Here is a 22026-nt window from a genome sequence, read left to right on the forward strand (position 1 = left end):
GTTACCTCAATAGTACTGTAGTAGACAGCATTTAGTAGTTCATGGCACCGATATCGCACGTCTTGCATGATCTTATTATTATGGTAGATAATGAATATGTGTTGTTGTTCTGTTTTCAAATAAGAAAGAAACTCTCATTGAGCCTTGAATCTAATTTGAATTTAATTATTCAAAATTGGAAATTAGAAGAAAGAAGAAGAAGTTTGGTAGGACAATCTGCTTTTCAGTTCTGTATCAATTAAATGTCAGTTTAGCACATGGGCACATTAATTTGTTAATGTTCATGACGTGTAAGGCAATATTTGAGTAAATGTTTTACTGAAAGATTTGCTGTCTGCTCGGTTACAGTAATTGCAAACGAGCTGCTTTAAATTATGCACATAAAACTCAATGCTCAACTTGCATTGTAAAAAAAAATTGCCACATATCCTAACATGATTAAGGCAGGGCAACAGCTGGTAGTGGTGTCAATTTGTATCAGCTGACATCACTGCCTGAGCAGACTGGCACAGCAACCACCAGAATAGAGGAGATGCCAAAGATAGCTGGGGCCTGCCCAGATCAGACTCATGCTCATGTTTATTGGGGTGTGTGTGTGTGTGTGTGTGTGTGTGTGTGTGTGTGTGTGTGTGTGTGTGTGTGTGTGTGTGTGTGTGTGTCACTGTTGGCATCACTTTGTGATTATTAAAAAGGGCACAGCAGGTGCCTGCCATCAGACTTCTGTCCTTTACGTCAGTGGTGTCATCTATGGAGTCAACAGCACGTCTTCATCCCTGAAATTGTTGATATCATGGAAAACTTTTTTTAGATTGACAGAACTTCTTAAATAGTAAATGCATTCAAATCAAAGCAGGTATTTATTACGTTTCACCTTTGCCATTATGTGCTTCGGGTTCTATATCGTATTTGTTTCAAGATATATGTGACATTTCTGCACAGAAGAAGAAGAAACAACAGTGACTTCAATGAGACATGAAAAGCTTAAACAGCCAGTTTATTTCACAGTTAGTCAGTTGACCAAAAATTGGCAACTACACTCACCGGCCACTTCACTGGTTACACTTTACTCGTGCCCAGTTGGACAACTCTTCACTGTATAGATGGAAGTAACCCTCAGAAGATGGGTGCACTGTACTCATAAAGGGGTGGACATATGAAGCGCCTTGAGGCGACTTTTGTTGTGATTTGGCGCTATATAAATAAAATTGAATTGAATTGAATTGAATTGACATGGACAGCAATAAATGAATTCCATTTTCAATTAAAAAAATTTTTTATAGGTCCACATCACAACAATAGTTACTTAGACTGTGTTAGTTAGTTAACACATTTCAAACTATTAACACCAGAACCAAAACTGTTGACACAAGGCAGGATGGATCCATACTTTCATGTTGTTTTTGCCAAATTCTGAATCTACCATTTGAATGTTACATCAGAAATTGAAACTCTTCAGACCAGGCAATATTTTTCAGTCCTCTATTGCAGCGGTCCCCAACCTTTTTTGCGCCACAGACCGGTTTATGCCCGACAATATTTTCACGGACCGGCCTTTAAGGTGTCGCGGATAAATACAACAAAATCAAACTAGTACCGGTACCGGAAAAAAAAGAAGATTTATTCATAACACACGTGAAAAGACCCAGGAAAAAAAGTTAACGATAAAAACGATAACAAAATAACGCTGAAAACTGATAAAAACCCTGAAAACCATAAATTTCACACCTGAGCCTCAACTCTTGCAGCCCGGTACCAAACGACTCACGGACCGGTACCGGTCCGAGGCCCGGGGGTTGGGGACCGCTGCTCTATTGCAGAATTTTGGTGTGCTTGTGTGAATTGTAGCCACAGTTGCCTGTTCTTAGCTGTGGCCTTCTGTTGCTGTAGCCCATTTGCTAGAGATTCTATTCTATATCTCTTAACACAGAACATGTTGAATATTGAAGAAGATGAGCTATATCGGAATAGGAAACTGAGGCTGATGAGACTCAGTTTCTCTTGCAACATTCAGAGGGTATGGTCAGAATTCACAGATTTTCCAGTAAGGTCACTTAAGCATGACTTTCCTCAGACACCTTCAGAGATGGTTAGAACAAGATTCATCCAGCCTGGGTGCTTTCAACCATCCCCATCCTCCAACAGAGCACAGTTTTAAAATAACAAATTTCCTGCTGAAACCAAAACATAAGCTCGAGTAGATGCTTGTGTCTTCATCCTTGAGATACTTGCTGAAGGCACAGATTTATGTAGCCTCACATGCAGCAGACTGTGAAGGAATTCGAGCAAAACATGGTGGTTGTCAGTTCGCACTTTGGTGCTTATGTTACAGCAATTAAAAATTTCTTTTATATATGCACCAGCCTGCAATTGGAGGCCTTAGTTTTACAGTGTAGAAGACAAATAAATGATTATTATTACTATTATTTAATTTAGCTAGGCTGCTGGGCCTGCGCGGACAAGCATTTTGATCATTTCAAACGTTGAAGTGCAAAGTTTGTGAAGTGTTGCATTGTAATTGGATTTTTTAGGGCTTAGGGAGTTTTGATAGTCAAATGCATTCTGGGATCAAAGAGCAAGAAAAGGGTAAAAAAGGTCACTCTAACACACACACACACACATACACACAGGAACACACATCCGTGCCGTTAGAGCAGTGTTAGTAGAAGGAAGGGGCGCCTGACTAAATTATGTTTTCCCAGGTGGGCACAATTACCTGTGTGTGGAGTGTGTGCATGTGTGTGCATACACGCAGTCCTCTGTATGTGGGTGTCTGTGTGTGCATAAGAGTTATCCACATGTTGTTTTTAGAGGATTCAGGTCTATTACTATTAGGAAGACATGAATCAAAGCCTGACTCGCGCAGTTCTCCGCAGCACACTTGCAGGTACGGATCAGACTTTTTAACAGCAACGAATCTGGCGGATGCTTTTCTTATTATTAGCACTTAGAATAATATCGTGCAGACAACTGTGGTACCTAAGCAATGTCCTGAGTTTATTTAACAAGCGCCCATTCATTCTCTGTCAGAGCAGAGCACTCACAAAGCCGGAGTGAGGATAATGATGGGTCACCGCATAGGGGAGCACAACACAAGCTCTCACTGTTGAGTCACGGAGTTTATGAGAAGCTGTGGCTAATCCTCACTGAGCGTGCATGTGTATGCCAGTATGTTGGTGTGGCGGCATACGGCATGTGCAGGATATCAGTGACACAGACACCTGCTTTCGTGCTTATCAAATTGGCTGTGATTGCATACGAGAACATACTATGTGTGGCCTCGCGCGCATGTGTGAGTATGTATGTGTGTGTGGGTGCACATTTGAACAGGCAAACTTGTGTCTCATTAGAACCTGGAATCACTCACAGGTGACTTTGTTTATTTGATCTCATCTACATCTAGGCCTCTTCCCACATGGACGTCTGACCAAGTCTCACAGAAAGAAGAAAATCTCCCTCTCCTATTAATTCCAAACAACATTCCTAGGATTGTAGCGAAAACCCAGAAGAAAAGGAAAGAGGAAGAAAGAACAGATTTATCAAGTCTGTGACCGGCCCCGATGGCTTTAACAACGAGCCGTTTTTATCCACACTCCACCAAAAAAGGGAACACCTCGCAATGCCGAGCACACATGGGCTCAATTACCGTCCCGTGAAAAGTGAAAGTCGGCAATAAGGAAAATATTCCTCTAATCTGGGGTCTTCCTCAAGCTGGGTGTGAAGGAAATTTAGGGGGTCCCCTGTTTTAATTGGGTCCAGATTCGACCACCCTATTGAAACAGGCCCAGGACAGTTTTTTTTAGTGGGCTTATTTTGTTGGAAGGGGGGGGACTATTTTGGTTGTACGTGAATAAATGTCTGATTTTGTCGAAGGCGTTTTTGGAAAGCCAGGTTGGACTGCCCGAGTGTTATAGGAAGCAGATGGACAGGACTAAGGAAAGAAAACAGAGAGTCCCTTAAGAGAGGCACAGTAAGGCTCACAGTAAGATATAGAAAGAGTTAGCATGACAGATGACAGCAAGCAATGTGAACATGGGAAAACGGCCTCACCGTACTCCTCAAAATATGTGCATGTATGACTTATACCAGAGTACACAGAACATTCAAATCTGATTGCTTACTGTCTTAATGAGTTTAGCACACCAGGCCAGAAGTTTGGGGAAAAAACCCAAATCCATAGACTCTCACTGATTCACACACATAGTCACGTACACAGTGACAGCTCAGTGACGCAAGTCACACCTGAACGTCATCGGCACTGACAGCTGAGAGACACCCCTGAGGGAAGAAAAGTAAAACAAAAGACAACCCCCCCCCCCAAAAAAAAATGACTATTGTTCACATAGCAGAAAAGACGACATTTAATTCACTCTCATATTTATTTTTATCTTAACAAACAACACATTCTAAAGAACCCCAAAGTGATTTCATGTATGGCAGGTAGAAAGCCTTTCTTTCTTATCTTGGTAAAATTTAAAGATAAAATAATGACACCCTTCTGAAATACTCACAGATTCAGACTCAGAATGCATTTACACTTTTCCTGCATTTCCTTTACATTGGTCTCTTTTTCTCTTGTTTAACCAAATACTGTCACTACTTAAAATTGGGACCCTTGGCATTGAAATAAATCAGTTTCAAAGATATTGCCATGCTGAATAAGACATGTGCAGTAGCGATAATGTTCCACTTTCATGAGCTTGTACAGGCAAATTTGCATAAAGTAACCTACCTATTCAGCCCTGGCCTTTGATTTTAAAATGAGTAAGAGATAAAAGAAGCTACATTAGCTGTACTGCACCGTCCACTTGAACATTGTCTCTTCAGTTGGACCTGCACAAAAGCAGAGCAGTTTGCACACACTATAGTCAAACGGAGGGTTATTTGACCTCACTTTCAGCAACTTACAGTAGTTAACAAACTTTTTAGTTTGCTCTGGGGTTTCCCAACATTCAGTGCATGTTCAATTAGCCCCAATCTCCCCAGGCCTCAAAGAGCCAGTGAGGAGGGTTAGATACGTTTTGCTGTCATGCGTTGTGTGTTTTGGCCTTAAAACAGTCTCTCATTACAGAGACACATGCGATAAGGGGAAAGAAATCAACTCTAATTTACTGTAGAGCTCTTGACTTGGTATTTGTTTTGGAATCTAGAAGAGCTTCTGTACTAGTTTGATAAAAAAAAAAACACATCTGCAAAGACCTTGGCTTATTCATGATATAATATAACAGTGACGTGATGGATCTGTGTGGTGTGATTATTTGTATACCTACAAGAAGAGCAAAGGACCCCAAAAGTCGTTACTTCTGCCCATTAGCAGCGAGCTGTTCAGGAGAAGAACACAATGCCCACCTACTTACCCATTCACTTCACCCTTCTCTCCCTCACTTCTCTCCCTCTCCATCCCATTCTTTCTCTCTAGATGCCATTTGTCCACCGTGGTACTCTGATGCCCTTCCGGAGAGTCGAGTATCACGTTTCTTCCCCAGTGTCCCCCAGTTCCCTCCACCATGCATTTTTAATGGACACACTCGTGCAACGGACAAATGATTTTTATTTTTGACAGGGGAGGGTGGGCTCCAGTTACATAGGGATGGAGAGCAAGCGAGCAACACACACCCACAAGAACATGGTGAAGAATGTGCGCATGCACACACATCATGGAAACAACTAGGAAAGAAAATCAGAAATGCTTTGCACTAAAGTCGAAAAAGATGAAACATTTTCACAAATTTATACAGAGAAATTTAGCAGAGATTCTTTCCTTACATGTTTCCCAAAACAAAGACCACACATACAGACACACACATCCATCCTCCGCTTACCAAAAAGTAAAGTGGCTGATTAATTCACCACTTGGACTGCAGTGGTCCAATGTCTAGGATGATGAAAGGGGCGAGCAGCACACTAAACCAGCATTCATTAAACCAGGATTAGAGTCCGTCTAAATCCATTAACTCTGGCTTAAAACCACTTTAATTCCAATTAAATCAGAATTAAAATTCACTTTGTGAGATTATGTACATCCTACACTCTGTGATAGCAGTCTGCTATGTGCTAAATTGTCAAATTGTGTGTGTGTGTGTGTGTGTGTGTGTGTGTGTGTGTGTGTGTGTGTGTGTGTGTGTGTGTGTGTGTGTGTAACATTCATTGAGATAGGAGATCTATAACCGGGTATACTTAACAGAAACCACAGCACTATTATTAAAATGATATTCCATTTAATTGTTGTGGTCAGAGGGAAAGGTCAAGAACAAGACATTTGTTAATATTTAATTTAAAGTAACTAAAGATAACACAGGAGGAAATAATTTGAAGTAATATCTTATAGGGGACCTGTTATTCTTATTTCCAGCTCCAGATCTTTATTCCTGAATACTACTACAGTTAGTTTCCATGCCTTCCAGATTAAAATAATGCTTATGTATCATTTACTGGTGCAGCTCCTTAGCTCATCCTGCGCATGAAACTAGCGGCTGTAGCTTCTCTTTTAAGCCAAGTTTGTTGTGATTGGCTGTTCCTACATGAAGGAGGTTTGAATAGGAGGTGGGTGTGGCTTCTGTGCTCACAGCAAGAGCTGTGCCTCATAGTTAACCACAATAAAGATATTCACTCTTACTGACATCCAATGTCCCAATCTTTTAACTTTATTTGACTATTTGAAACTTTGTCGAATTTTAATATGAACATTCACCATTGTAACAAAATGTGTGGGTCATACAGTTATGGTCTGAAGTTTACGTACACTCATTATGGGCATGAGTGTTATGGTAATCTGGGGTACCTAATGTTTTTTAACAGCTTTTTTCCTTTCCCCAAGTTTGAATCGAGGGTAAAAAGTACATATATGGGCTCAAATATACACATACACCTCCACTGATATTTGTTTAAACGTTCCTAAGACAGTTGCACCTCGATAAGATATTTCTGGTATCCATCAACAAGCTTTTGGTATAGCTCTGCGTGGATACTTGACCACTTCTCTTAGACGAATTGGTAGAGTTCATTTTAAGTGATTGGGTTCCTGATGAACTATTGTTCTATTGGTCTAAACAGTGTCCAAATTTCAACCATTATTAAATCCATTTTGTGCAATGTTCCAGAACCACTGGCAGCAAAAAATGCCACCACCATGCTTGATGGTAGAGTGTTCTTAGGTTTGAAAGCCTCACCTTTACTCCTCCAAACATATTTCTTTTCATTCTGTTCAATTTTTGGCCTCATCTGGTCATACAACTTAAAAAGCAGCATAACAACATAAAAAGCAGCTGCAAACTTTAGTCAAGCCTAAAGATGTAGATTTCAGGGCAAGGACTTATTTCCCGGTCAGCACCCTCTCCATCAGTGGCAATGTAAAACTCACTTCACTGTGGATAGTAACACTGGTTCATGATCCTGTTCATGATAGCCTTCTGAACCACCAAGGATCAGTTTGGGCTTTCTTCCAAAGTGGTGACACATTTGAATGTACTTACATACAATAGTTTTGTTGTAGTTTGTATTTCTTCTTCTTAGATCTTCTTAGATTCCTGGACTTTCCCATTGTTCTCAGTATTTCTCAATCCAGCGAGTCAATCAAGTCTCTTTTATGCTGGCCAAGAGAAACTTTCGGTTGTAGTCAGTCATGATCAATAATCAGAGGTTAATAGTCATTTTCGAACTACACGGCAGTGTAGAACCTTCTGTACCACATGTTAAAGGATTTAAATGAGTGTCTGTATGTATTTGAGCCTGTATATATTGTGTGTGGGTTAGCAAAATTAAATTTAAAAAATCAAACTTGTGCACCCAATTATATATTTTTTTAAATTAATTAAAGATGTATGCTGTATAATCGTTTCACCCTCAAAAAAGGACAGTTTGCAGAAATCGTTCAAAGCCCCAAGTTATAAGCTATATGACATTTATGATGAGTGTGTGTGAACGTCTGACCACAACAGTACATAACACAACAAAGGGAACTCCCATTGATGATCAGTACTGCTCCTATATGTTTCATTTCAGTGTAAACCTCAGTGTCAGGTGATTTCCTTACAACAGAACAAAGAAAATGTTAGAAAGTCTGTCTCCAGTCCACATGCTGTGACGCAACCATCTCCTGGCTTTAATTTAATATTTACTTCATAGTTATGACAGTTTCCTGATGGGGGTTAATAATTTTCACAGAACTAAGAAATAAGAGGGCGAAACAAACAAACAAAAAACTAAGAACATTATTTGAGCAAATATTTCTATTAAACAGCACAAACTGAAAAACAACTATCACATTTCAGTGCAGAAAATATGTTCTCTATAATATATATTATAGCATGCATGATGGATGCTTTTTTAGATGTGTTAGTGCATATTCATTAGACAGAATCAGAATGCCCATGAACTGATTTTCTCTCCACACAAACAAAAGGTTCCTTTTTTACACTTCGTCCTACATCTAAAGCTCTGCTTTAACCTCCTAAGACCCGAACTCTTCCACGGCATGCATTTTTAATTTCTCTTTGATAGTTTGGCATATTGGGACCCAATGAATGTAAAAACAAAGAATCACCAGATTATTTCTTTTACCCGATTTTTGTTCCTAAGAAAAATGAGAGCTGAGGATAAGGATATTTGTTTACAATTTTGATGGAACAGTGGCAGCATAATGTCCTCGTAAGTGGATATCAGGCCCTTGTAGAGCAAAATTTAGTATTTTGCTCTTGACAACCCAAAATCTGATGTCCACGTATGTGGACGGCAGGTCCTAGGAGGTTAAAGTAGAAGTAAACATAAGTAAAGTCAGTTTGATATGTTACTTTTCCCCACAAAAGAGAGGAAATGATGGGGAGAGAGAAAATGTTCGGCAGGTTAGCTGAAAGAGCATTCCCAGGTGTGACCACAGCATTCCCTCTGTACATTTTAGCAGACCAATGTGTGTGTGTGTGTGTGTGTTTGAGGTTTGTAGCTTGCAGCCAAACTGGAGCTGAACTTCATTCCTCCAGCCAATAACAACAATTTTAAACTCAAACGCACACACACTGACACACAAACACAGACTTTGTTAAACACATTTGCACGTTGTGAGGTGACAAGTGAGGGTGAAAATGATTTTCATTTGAATACGCAGCTTTCGACGTTTAATTATGGGTAACTTGTCCTTGGAACTTTTTCAGTGTGCACTGGTAAAAAAGCAAATGGGTGGTTTGTGTTGTTGTGTGAGCGAGTGTGCAGCGGTGAGTGTGTACGATGCCTTAAAGCGTTCCTGACAGTGTGTTAGGACATTAGCTCGGTTTCACTTTTTTCTTCTCTTAATCCTCGCTCTTTTGGCTTCAGGTTTGAATGAAAGAATTTTGGCTGATTATGTGCTTGAAATGTGTCTGCGTCATGACAACCAGAGCTAAAATATGGAGTATGTGCTTGTATAAATGCATGAGCTTGTGTGGTTAATTGTGTGTGTGTGTGTGTGTGTGTGTGTGTGTGTGTGTGTGTGTGTGTGTGTGTGTGTGTGTGTGTGTGTGTGTGTGTGTGTGTGTAATGCGAGCCTCTTTGTGACACAGCAGTTGGCAGATAGAGGGGACTGAGTTACCCATGCTCCTTTGGGGCATCTACATTATAGAGTGTTGCCTGGGGCACTGCAGCGGTGTGCATAGGTGTGTGTATGGGTGTGGATGTGCATACTCATCTCCTGGTAAGGAAAACATGGTTCATGCATGGGGAAAGAAAGATGGCAGCCTGTGGTAGAAAAAGAGGTAAACATGTGAGTCTATGAGTAACCCACAGTAAGAGCAAACAAAGAAAAATGCACTGAAATAAAAACAGAAAAAATAGCACAGAAACACAGGGAATAATACTACATATTATTGCTTTTTGGAAGTAAATTTGCTTTCATTCTGTATGCTTAAAATCCTTATTTGTAAGATCTGCTGTTATAAACAGAGTGGCAATAATACTAAACCCTGACTGGCCTGTGCACGACTTTCACTAATGCCATCTTAATCCTCCTGTTTCATTGTAGTTTCATTATATGGAAATCCAAGTAAAACAGTTGACAACATTGCAGAAAGAGAAACTTGTTACTGAATTGTGGTAAAACATCAATAAAGTTAATTCTGACAGCAATCTTAAAGCTGCGCAAATTATTATGTTTACATTGGCGTTACATCAGATGACTAATGTTTAATGTGGAATGCATTTACTAATTGCTAATTTGGCTTCATAGCCTGTAACATTACTGTTTTGTAATCATTCTCATCGCGTTCATCCAGCATCTAGGATGGTGGGGGGGGTGAAAGGTATCGTATGCCATTGGTGTACCACAAGAAATGAAAGACATAATGCGCAGTTAGAGATCTAAACAGCTGCTGCTCAGGAAGTAAAGCTGAGAGTTCATTAATAGCAAGGTTGGTGTTTGGTCTCTGCACACCGAAGTGATCTTAGGCAGGACTCATTTTTCTTTCAGATACAGTGAAAATGCTTTTAACAAGAATCCTGCTTTATTGTTAAAGCAAGTCATGCATTACTTGTTTACGCTCTGCTTCGATCAGTCGGTTGTTTAGTTCACGGTATTCCAAACAGATCCATTGCCAACAGGGAAGTTGGGAAGTTTACCTCTGATGAGCAAGGTGTTTCTTATCTCTCTCATCCACCATTTTAAATACTGATACTTATATATTGACAAATAGCTAATATTGACCGATATATCGGCAGAGCTCTAAATACATCCATCTGTTTGAGTGTGAAAAGAGATGTGTGAATGGCTAAGTGTGGCTTGAAATGTGAAGCACTAGATATTAGTACTCTAATGAAAAATTGTACTGACTACATGAAATAAGTATGTTTTATTACAGTGTAAGTGTAAATAAAGATAAGGTAGATTTTAATGGAATACTTATTTGGGAAAATACTAGGCCTGCCTCGTTAGGCTGAAAACAGCAGCAGCTGCTGGATGGGATCTAACAGATGGTACAGGTACATTGCTAAGACACACACACTCTGCTTGCATGATGCAATGCATCACATTGCACACTCTATGCACACCCTACCTGTAGCATAAGCTGCGAATGAACACAAATGAGATATAATGGCAGTTTTACATACCCGTCATCTAACTTTCTCCCCATTCTCTCTTTGAGACTTGTTCTCTCACTGTCCCTCCTCTGTTCACCAACTCCATTCAGCCTGACCTTGTTATTTGAATGAGAGGAGTGGACCACCCTGGGGAGGAATAGGGGAGATCACATTACCCCCAAAAATGTAGAGGGCCTACAAAAGAGCCATGAGACATCAGGGTGAGGGAAAGAGGGCAGCAGTGAGAGAGAGAGAAATAGGAGAGCACATGAAAGAGTGCATTAGTGAGAGGGAGAGAGAGAGAGAGAGAGATTGATTGGGATGAAGAGATGAGGGGACGGATAAAGAGAGGTGGAGGTGAGATCAGAGAATGGCTGAATGTGGAAAAACACTTCTTTTTATTATAACAGTCAAAGCTTGTATATGTACAGGACTTCCACCTGCCTTCTGAATATGATTGAAAATCTATATTCAGTCTTTTTCATTCAACCTGCCATTATTTTTTCTGTTTTGGCCATTATTTGCAACCAACTTCCTGAAATCTAGAAAAAAATCAGACCATTACAGAGGTTTTGATCAATCTCCGACGACCCAATTTAATTCTATTTTTTATCCAAGTTGTCCATTTCTGTCAATTCTTCTAAACATTTGGCTTCACATTTGACTTTACAGTGATCTCTCTTAAAAGAACCAAAGCATTTTTATTGCTTTATGTCTACTTCCTGGACTGGAAATACTGTTAAAGTAATCTTTGTAGTAGGTAAAAAAAGATGCAACCTTTAGGACACAGGATTACTAACTTACCAAGCTTACTGCTCTGTGGCTTTCCACTGCAATGTAAAATTATTCCTGATATGTAAGAATGCATATTGTGCTTTCTCTGCCCGTTAGATAGATCGATCCTTCATTAATCATTTGCAGGAAATTACATTGCCACAGCAACTACAACACGGACATAACACCACATATCCCAAACAGCAGAACAATATTAATTCCCAATAAAGTTTGTAACATATAAATGAATAAAATTGTCAATCACTAATATTTACCAACATGCAAATATGCAGATAAAAATATATAATTATATTTCTATAAACAGTCTTATCACAGTGGGTATGAAGGACCTCCTGGGATGCTCAGAGTTGCAGTCTTTGACTGAAAATGCTACTGTTGACAACCTGAAGGGTATGAAGTGGATGTGCAGGGTAGGTCATAACTGATTTCAGCTTCTAGAACATTCATCTCTCCATAAACTGCTGGACTCTCTTCTCTTCAGACCCGACCACATAGCCAGGCTTCTTGATAAGTTTTTCTATTTGGTTCCTGTCTGATGTGCAGACACCTAATCAAACAGAGCATCCTTTTATTTAAAATCCTACAAACCACACTATATTGGGTGTTGGAGCTAATGTATACCTGTTGATTCAGGACATATATTGCTACAATATTCTTCTGTATGACCCTGTAATTTATAGGTATGAATGTAGGCTAATTATGGAAGAGATAAAGGTATTCTCAAATATAAGTCAAGCATTGAATTTCCCATAAGTTAACTGAGCTTCTTTCCTCTCACAGAAGTAAATCAATCTTTCAGGAAAGCTGCAGCTTCCAATACTTGTCCTTAGGGGGCGCTGTGGGTCAGGACTTTGGGAATTTTTTGGAGAGTCTAACTCTTCCTTTCACTTTCATTGACATCTAATGATAATTATAACTTGGGTCACATCAGGGGCACATACACACACACACACACACACATAGGTTTACTAACCACACGCACACACTGCCTGGTTAAAAACATGAAGACATTAGCAGTAACTTGACGCTGAGTGAGTATTGATCTAGTCACAGGGGGCTTAGAGAGTGAGAGAACACCAGACAGCACTTTATCAGAGCACTTGAATATCGCAGCTCAACGAGCGTTAAGTGTGTGTATTAGTGTGCGCCTTTATGTTACAGATAGGAAGAAGCAACATTTGCAAAACAGTTTGTTAATCATTTATTATGGGGTGAAAGTCCAGTCTCTTAAAGTCTAGCATCGTTTTAGTCAGAGAAAGATTTTATTTGGCACTAACTTTCTTTCATTGCTACATTTTACTCAGATTTTCTAATAAATTATTACTTTCCTCTCTTGCATCACTTTTCCTCCCAGTGTCCTCCTGTGAGGTCCTGACTGGCATGTTCAATCTGCATCTATAACATTATACAGACCAGACTGAGGAGCAATCAGGCCTGTGTGTGTGTGTGTGTGTGTGTGTGTGTGTGTGTGTGTGTGTGTGTGTGTGTGTGTGTGTGTGTATCAGACCAGTGGGGAGTTCATGATTATGATTGCTGAGGACACGTACTGCTCAGGTTCTTCTCGGTGATTGCCTCCAAACGAAACATAATGCAGGAGAGAGAGAGAGATGACAACATCCTATACTCGGAGTCTTGTTTCTTGAAGATATCCAGACCACAATAACAAGAGTAAAAAGTGACCAAGGAGGACCTGAAAACAAGGAGCAGATGGAAAAACAACTGCATAAGAGTGCACACGTGTGTTTCCATGCTCATGCTCATTTATCTATATATTACTTTATGTACACTGACTGCTGTGGTGTTTTCAGTAACTGTAGCGTGTGCATACAGGTTGTTGTGCGTATAGCTGTTTTTCTTATTCCACCACTTATTTTAACTGATTTGTATGTCCATCATCTATCCATTTGTGGACACTGTGCAAAGGTTTTAATAATACTGTGAAAAAATTAGAAAAACAGATATTTGCTCCCATTTATAGTGCATATAATTAAGTTGTTCTGTGGATTCCGGCTTTTTCTATGTGTCTTAGTTCTCTTTGTGTAGTTTGAGCCTGACTCAGTGAGTCTGGGACTACACAGGGCTCTGTGGAGACCATACTGTCTGTTGCTGAACTTCTTCTTGTCGCTCAAGCTACACTACAAGGGCAAAAGTAGTGGACCATTTACATTGCACTTATAGGAACTGCCTAGCCATGGAATCCATGCCATGAAGCTCCCAGTGCACAGTTTTTATGCTGATAACAAAACCCGCTCTGTAACTTTGTGGCTGACTCTGCACTAATACGACTTGATACTTGATAATGGATTATCTACGGGCAATATTAGCATCATATTGCAGTATCACTCTTGTATTTGCTGAGCTCTTTAGAATGACCCATTCTTTTGCAAATATTTGTAAAGGCACAGTGTATGGTTAGGTGCTTGATGTTGTGGCATTGGGACCAGGATTCAAAGATCAAGAGGTGTGGCCTAGTACTTTTCAATACTTTTATAAGGCATTTTATTCATATAGTGTATTCAGGACCAACCTGCGTGTTTGGGGTCATTTCCATGTTGCAGACTGAATCTGAGGTCACTCAAATGATACCTGATGGTATTACATGATAAACAATCTAAATCTCCACAAGGGCTCTTTAGAAAATTGGCACAGTATTGCACATTTGCAACTCTTTCATCACCAACTGATCACATACACTGAGACACACTGTCATCTCCTCAGAAGCCAAGCCAAGTCTGACTACAGAGGCGCTGGTCCGAAGTACTATAGATCTTATGTCTCCAACCTCAGGGCAGTTGGCACATCTCTCCCCTCCCTTTGCTCGTCTCGTTTGTTTTCTTTCTATTCCTATCTAAACTTGTGACCTGCTTACTGTTACCACTCCTGCTCGGAGCCATGTTGTCAATCTCATAAACATCATTGCTCCACTTTTGATATCTTTGTCCTGCTTCATTAGTTCAGTGCTTCTTTACCTCTGACCTGTGCACAGTGATTTATGAACAGCACACTCACATAAAGTACCTACATGTTTGAATCCCATGTACAATATACACACAACGATTATATTTATGTCCCTCTTAATTTATTTAAGGAAATTAACTGGTGCTAAAAAAAATGATTGATTTTCTCTGTAATATTATGGGACAACACTAATGTCCACGAACTTACAAAAACAACGGCTTGAGCTTTGAAAATTCTCAGATTTGATTTAAAGAGAAATTCCTTTAAAATAACATTTGACATATTCTGCTCAGTGGCTCTGGGTGTTCTCTGTTCAAATATCAAATGATTGATTAATTAAAGGGGATTTTGAGAGAGAAAAACAGTTGCTACACTTTTAAAAAAATTGACCGTGTAGGGAAAACAGTGTGAGTAAACAACAACAACAACAACAAACCATAGAGGAAACACATTTTTATTCCAGAAATTGAAATTTGTCACAATTGAGTTTGCAGTAAGGTTTGTACATTTACAAATCAATTTTAAGTCAGTAAATATGAACAATATACTGATGATTAAAACAACTTTCAAAATAGCAAAAGCAAAATTCCCTTCATATAAATCTGAAAAATACACGTCTCTCAAATTAAAGTAATTCAAACATAATTACCTCACAACCACAGTTAAGCAGGCTTGTCAGTCATTCTCCATCTCGAACCTTCATTAGCTCTGACAAAAGCAGACTCACACTCATGTAAAACATGCAGAGGAGTCCAGACTAAATGAAGCCCGTATGCCCCGTTCTTCCATTCTTTCCTTTTCTCCCTCAGTGTTTTCTTCTCTCGATCCCTTTTCTCTTTTAATTTGGCCCCTCTGTTTGTTTTTCTTCATTCTTTCATTAGTTGAAAAAACATAGCAGGCATTCCAGCTGTAATACCACCGAGATTCAGTATCAGCACGGCTGTGGATTCATACATGTGAGTGTTTTAGTGGTGAAAAGACTGAAAAAGAGAGCGAGATGGTCGTACACTATTGTCATGTGGTATTACCTCATAACCATTCATTCATGTACTATGTATACATGTAGACCAATATTAGCCACAATATGGGGCATTGTGGAAATACTGTATATCTATTACATTCAATCACTGAAAATTTTGGTTACATTGTAAATATCCTCAACATTACAAAAAAGAGTTTCAAATGAGTCCTTATTTTATGAGGACTTTGTAGTTTTGCAGAATGTCTATTTTACTTGTGTTATCCCTACTGACAATTCAGGTGGAAGAATTTTTGTCTCACCACAAAAGTATGGAAAGAGTTTTTCAGTAAAAGTGTATCTGATGGTATGTACGGGCACTTTCCGGCCAAGGTCAAAAAATGATAGTATTCCTTTGTCATAATCTAAGTTCACTCTGACCTTCTGAGGAAATGAATCTTCCATTACCTCTTTGACATAGTCTTCTGGTGTAAGTTCACGCAAAATGTTAGTGCAGATGCACACATAGATGCCCCAGATCTTTTCAGAATAAGAAACACTGGTTTGCGTAGCTACACCAACAGCCCAATAACCATCTACCTCTACATCCCAGCTGTGCTTTCCAGAACTAAAGCCTTCATATCCAAGAATATTTAAACCACGCAGCCTTTCAGGGTTTTGAGGAAATAATGTAGAATCACATGATGTTAGACAAGTCAAATGTTCTGATACAGTCATTCCCTGGGAGCAAGTGTTGGGATCCATAACTACAGGAGCTATTGGGTAAAGAAATAGAAATAAAAGGTTTTAGTACAAAACCCTGTTCTTTTACTTAATGAAAACATTCAACAGGTACTTGCAAAAGTCCCAGGTACTTCAGATATAAGGTCAAAAAGGGGAGTCCGAAACAACAATATTTTGCTTACTGTATTGGATTAGAGTCTTCATTTTTATCCAGACTGAGAAGAGCAGTTTCCCAAGGTGTTTGGCCTCATCGATCAGAGCTCCTGATGGAGTGACTGGATCTGAGAGTGTGCACTGAGATCTGAAAGAATGGCCAAACAAAACTAAACAAAACAAATCAAATGCACCGCCCTTGATTTTTATTTTATTTATTTATTTATTTAGCATTTTTGTTCACATGTAGTCACTCAAAGAGAAGTGAGTGGTTATGATGGACAGATTTTCATACTTGAATACATCATTAACCAGCAGTTTCTTGTACTTACCGCTCCATAGTGGATTCGATGTTCTATCAAATAAAGAGGAAAGAAATTATTTTTAAAAATCTGTGCTTCAGATTTTGTTAGATGGCAAAATTTAAATCAAAAGTATTGATTACCACACATACCATCATAAATGCCATGTCTCCAGCTTTCATCTCCCCCTCTAAGGTTTTGATTTTGTCTCTAAGTGAGGAGATCTCAGCAGTCATGTTTACGATCTTCAGGTTCATTGTCTGACTCTTGAGTGCTGCCTCCTTCCTCACTGCATCTATCCTCCCAGCTTCCTCTGCTCTCAGGAACTGGTAAAGCTTCTGAAACTCTCCTTTGATGGTCTTCTCTGTATCCTGGGCCTGGAGCTGAGGAGAAACACAATTCTGATGGAAGACAAGATACAATGTTTGCTTTAGCTTCAATAGCATTGTATGTCTGTAACTTACCTTAATGTGGTTAGCCATTTTATCATATCTGAGTTTTTCTTCTTCAAACGTCCCCAGTTTGCTCTTTAAGTGCATCACCTCAATCTTGATTTTAGTCTACAAATAAAGTGAATAATTATTACACAGTATACAGGGGATCACTTAGTTAGATTTCACTTAGATTATTTACAAAAAATTTGTTAACTTTTGTTAACTACCAAATTAAAAACAAATATCATTGCACTGCTTACTCTGTGCTCTTCTGCTGCTTCGTTGATGGGGACACAGTTGTGTTTCTTGTGTTGTTTTGCATCCCTGCAAACCACACAGATGAGCTGCTGGTCATCCTGACAGAAGAGTCTGAGTTTCTCGTCGTGCAGACTGCAGAGCTCCTTAGATGCTGATGCAGCCTGACTCCTCTCTCTTCTCAGGTTGTCAGAGAGATTTCTCAGTGCCAGGTTACGTGGTGCCCGAGACATAGGAAATATTTCTTTACAGACCGGGCAAGCCTGAAGGCTACTCTGCCTCCACCACTCCTCAAGACAGTACTTACAGAAGCTGTGACCACACAGCAAGATAACGGGATCCTTAAATATATCACAACAAACAGGGCAGATGCAGTCCAGTTCAGACTGTGATACATTAGAAGCCATTTTGCCGTTTTTTTCCTTAAGCAGCCTTACTTTCACTTTCAAAGAGTCACTCCAGTTTGCTCAAATTTAGTACTCACGGTTGAAGCAGCTTCAAAAACTGACCTTAATAACTATTATAACTATTTAATGGATTATCTTTTATGGATTATCTATCTTGTTACTCTTTTGAAAATCTACATACAGGACAGCTGTGGGTGCAGATGTCATTTCTTTCTTCCTGTCCACTAAGAAGAAAAAAACACTGGGGGAGGAGCTTTGTTTGACCCTGCGATACAATCACATGATTTGCACTAGAAGGAGGAAATACTTTTGTGGCGGAGGTGAGGTCCCGGGCCGGCTGCAGGGGAGGAGTGGTGCAGTGAGCTCAACGGGGCGGTGCTAGAGACGCAGGTGAGAACAGCTGATGGCGTTTGGGCTGATGACGGTTTCCTTCCCCTTTTTTAGTGAGATGGGAGAGGAGCGGAGGGGAAGCGGGGATCAGCTGAGACCGGAGCTTTCCAGACTACGGACTGTCACAATAAATGAAAGCTAAAAATAAACGTGGCATCTGACAATAAAGAACTGTGTGTGTGTGTACGTGTGTGAAGTGCTTCTCACAACTTTTTTCCTGGTTGGTTTCTTTTAAGCAAAGACAGAGGGGGGGGGGGCAGAGAGACTAAACTTAAGGCTTGTATTACAATAACGCTCCCCTGAGTTTCTTTAAAAAATTTTATTTTAAAACAGGGGTGCCAGACTTCCGGCCTGCAGGCCACATACGGCAGTTAATAATGTCAATTGTTAATGGCCCAATTGTTATTGGCTCTGCTGAGAATCCATGCAGGTAGGGATGGGGGGCACACCATGTGGCCAATCACATGCAAAGAAAGACTTGGCTCATACCATTATGTGAAAGAAGGAAGGAGATCTGTGTTCTCCAAAAGTTGATTCTGTTCATCTGAACGTAGCGTTTTCAGTGGGAGAAACGTTTCGTCACTCATCCAAATGACTTCTTCAGTCTCAGCCGACTGCAGGTTTCCCCAATCTTATAAACAGTACATTTGCACAATGACTGAAACCAGCCCACTGAGGGAACAATGGGCTGGGAGGTCAGTTACTTCATCATGATTATGCAAATTCTCATGGCCATTGATCAACAACCACTGATCAATGGCCATGCGTACCATTCACAGAGAGTTGGGAATGCCTGCGATCACAGCATTATAAGATGGTGAAAGATGTACCCTCAGGTCCTCAATTCAAAGATGGTCTTTCCCTTTTCAAGTAAATGGCCTCCTTGACTCCGCACTCAAACCAGCGTTCCTCCCTGGCAATCCTCCTGGCACTTAACAGCGTACGCTATGTTAGTCTGTTTGTGTCAGGGGACGCGATCCTTGGGGTGGACCAATTTTTGGTGCAGCGTGTTTTGGGGTTTGAAAGCCACAGAGACGCGGTGTTTAGAAAAGATGCGTCTCAACTGTTCCGATAATCCTGACACATATGGGATCACTACAGGTTTTCGCTTAGTCAATGGCTAAGAGAAAACCTGTAGGCCTGAATGGGCACTTAAATCCGTTTCTAATTCTTAACTTGTTTGATCTGCTGCTCACCACAAACAAGCACAAGGACTTTTTGGACTTTTAATTGTTTTACAGTTTTTCATACTGATAAAAACCTCCATTCATACTACACAAAATAATTAAGCAATAAGCAGTTAAAACCTGTTGAACCCTGATGCCCCCGGTACCAGGCTAAAACATTTCAACAACCACCAAACAGCTAAAACAATTGAAGAGCAGGTAACCCGATTCCACCAAAAGATGTAAACAAAAAACATGTATCTTTCACCCAATGAACATGCCATCAGGAGCTGCAAGCAGACATCTCACAGATTCCAAAAGTGCAGGTTTCCTTACTCACAAAGCAAATTTCACAGAACCAGGAGCAAAAGAAGACACTGTCATGAATTTTTCCTCACCTTCGCTGTCTTGCTTCCACCATGATAAAAAAACATGTTTTATTTATACTTATTTCATATTGTAAGTCATGTGCCATGTAAAGTGCCTTGAGGTGATTCTTGATCCAGTTTGGTGGTACATATATAAAAACTGAAGTGATTTAACATTAGAAATTCTGAAGCAGATACATACTGGGTAAAAGTCATGTATGGCTACGTAGAATCTGAGATCACATATTTTCCAAATTGATGATTAACTTACATCAAGTCACTGTCACAAGCAAAAGCACACCACCAATCATTTTCTTCCATTCTCTTCCCCCCACCAATCGTTTTTCTCATGGCCATGCATTTGCGTGAAGGCACACACATAAGCTACATCCATCAGATTCTAGACAGTGAAAATTTCTAATGATTTGTCCTCTGACCACTGCAGCAGCTATCAAAGGCTAACTGTTTTAACATGACAGCACTCACCACCATGTGGCTACTACAGTTCCCGCTCTCCCCGCTCTACTTAAAAAAAAATGTGGAGTCTGTCTGTCCCCTCCCGCTTAATGTAACCAACTTGAGACATGGCATTGATTTGATTCAACTGTTGGGTTATCTACATCTCTCACACTACGCAGTGTGAGGTCAGTTACACAGCTTTTCCCACTTACCTACAGGCTGGCGTAATTATTAGAGCAGGGTGCTGTGGTGCGACTGTTTCTATACTTAAATATTATGTCCATAACCATAAAACATTCAATCTACATAAAGCCTAGTGTTCTGGATCTGGCCACAGTAGCATCCCAAGGGTGGTGCTGTAAAGCCGTCCAGAGCCACAATTAGATGGAGAGAGTTGGAAGAAATACTGGATGGTGGCCGGGACTGAACGAGAGCACAGCTGATGGTAAACTAATTTTGTTGGCCTGATACCCCTACCCAATACACACACATACACACACAAACCACATGCTTCTAAGTGAAACACAGACACTGCACTGTGCTTTCACACATGAGAGTAGCCTCTCGAGCCTCTGAATGTAGGACGAAATCACACACTTTCCTGCTCTTTCCATCTTGCTTCTCAGCTGCTCTAACACACACTTGATCTCCATCTCAGCGAGTAAGGCATATGCTCCATCATCTGCCTCCAGGGACAAAAGACTAAATACTGGGAAGTAGTTCAGTGAGACACCAAGTGTTGGAGAAAAATGTTGTATGATATTTGAAATGTGTTTGGAGACTTTGGAGAACATTTTTGATACAGTATACATATATATATATATTACAAAATCTTATAGCATTTTTTTAGACCTCTAAAGCTCATCTCAGCTCATTAAAATGACATAATTAGACGTTAGACCTTCATGCATGCAAAAAGGTGTAACTGTAAACTGACCTCATTTAGAATCCGCAAATCCATTAACATGCAAATCATTCCTCGCCTCTGTAAACCCTACTCACAAGTTCTCTTGTGACAAAGGGTGGGCTACACTGCTGAAGTGTGTGTTTTGTTAAGCGGGAGAGGGCCTTATTAGTAAAGTCTTATCAGTGCCTTATTAGTAAATCAGGAAGTCTGTAACCCAGCTAGGGCACCGTTCTGGTGGGTCAGAGGAGAGAAAAAACCTCATGTCCATCCCCTCCTGCCTGGCCATGCAAATCACACACTACATTTCTTTCAAGTGCAACTGTTCTCCCTGGATATGTCTTCTTTTTCTGTTCAGTGCACAATAAAACTCACCTAAAGGTGCTTTATTATTGCAGGGTAGAGACTCAACAAAAATAAAGAGAAAACTTTTTAGATGACCAAAAATGAATAAACACTTGGCGACAGTGGGAAAGAAAAACCCCTTTTTAAGAGGAAGAAACATCAGATAAAACAAGACCGGGGAGGAACAACATGTGCAATGACCAGTGGGGGAGGAGGGAGGAGGGGGGAAAAGAGCAGAGAAAGACGGGAGAAAAGACTTGACTCACATTAAGAAGGTGAATTTAATAACCATAAATATTCTTAAGATAAATGTGTCAGATAAATGTTTCTCATACAAGTCTTCTTAACAAA

General features: G+C 40.0%; 1 protein-coding gene across 2 annotated transcripts; it reads right to left on the reverse strand.

Moving 5' to 3' along the window:
• Nucleotides 1-15273: 15273 nt before the first annotated feature.
• Nucleotides 15274-18254, reverse strand: LOC146371596 (zinc-binding protein A33-like). 2 transcript variants are annotated; one of them, XM_084953635.1, is made up of 6 exons: nucleotides 17642-18254; nucleotides 17412-17507; nucleotides 17100-17330; nucleotides 16978-17000; nucleotides 16675-16793; nucleotides 15274-16524 (listed from the first exon to the last, which is right to left on the reverse strand). In XM_084953635.1, exons 1-6 carry the CDS (start codon nucleotides 18041-18043, stop codon nucleotides 16016-16018), a joined length of 1380 nt encoding a protein of 459 aa, XP_084809761.1. In that variant the 5' UTR covers nucleotides 18044-18254; the 3' UTR covers nucleotides 15274-16015. The 2 variants fall into 2 exon arrangements, with proteins under 2 accessions (XP_084809761.1, XP_084809759.1); XM_084953633.1 differs by having other exon boundaries at nucleotides 17100-17507.
• Nucleotides 18255-22026: the final 3772 nt, after the last annotated feature.

Source organism: Perissodus microlepis, chromosome 15 (genome assembly GCF_051167445.1).
Source record: "Perissodus microlepis isolate ML-2025 ecotype Zambia chromosome 15, ASM5116744v1, whole genome shotgun sequence".
In the NCBI taxonomy this organism is placed as follows: domain Eukaryota; kingdom Metazoa; phylum Chordata; class Actinopteri; order Cichliformes; family Cichlidae; genus Perissodus; species Perissodus microlepis.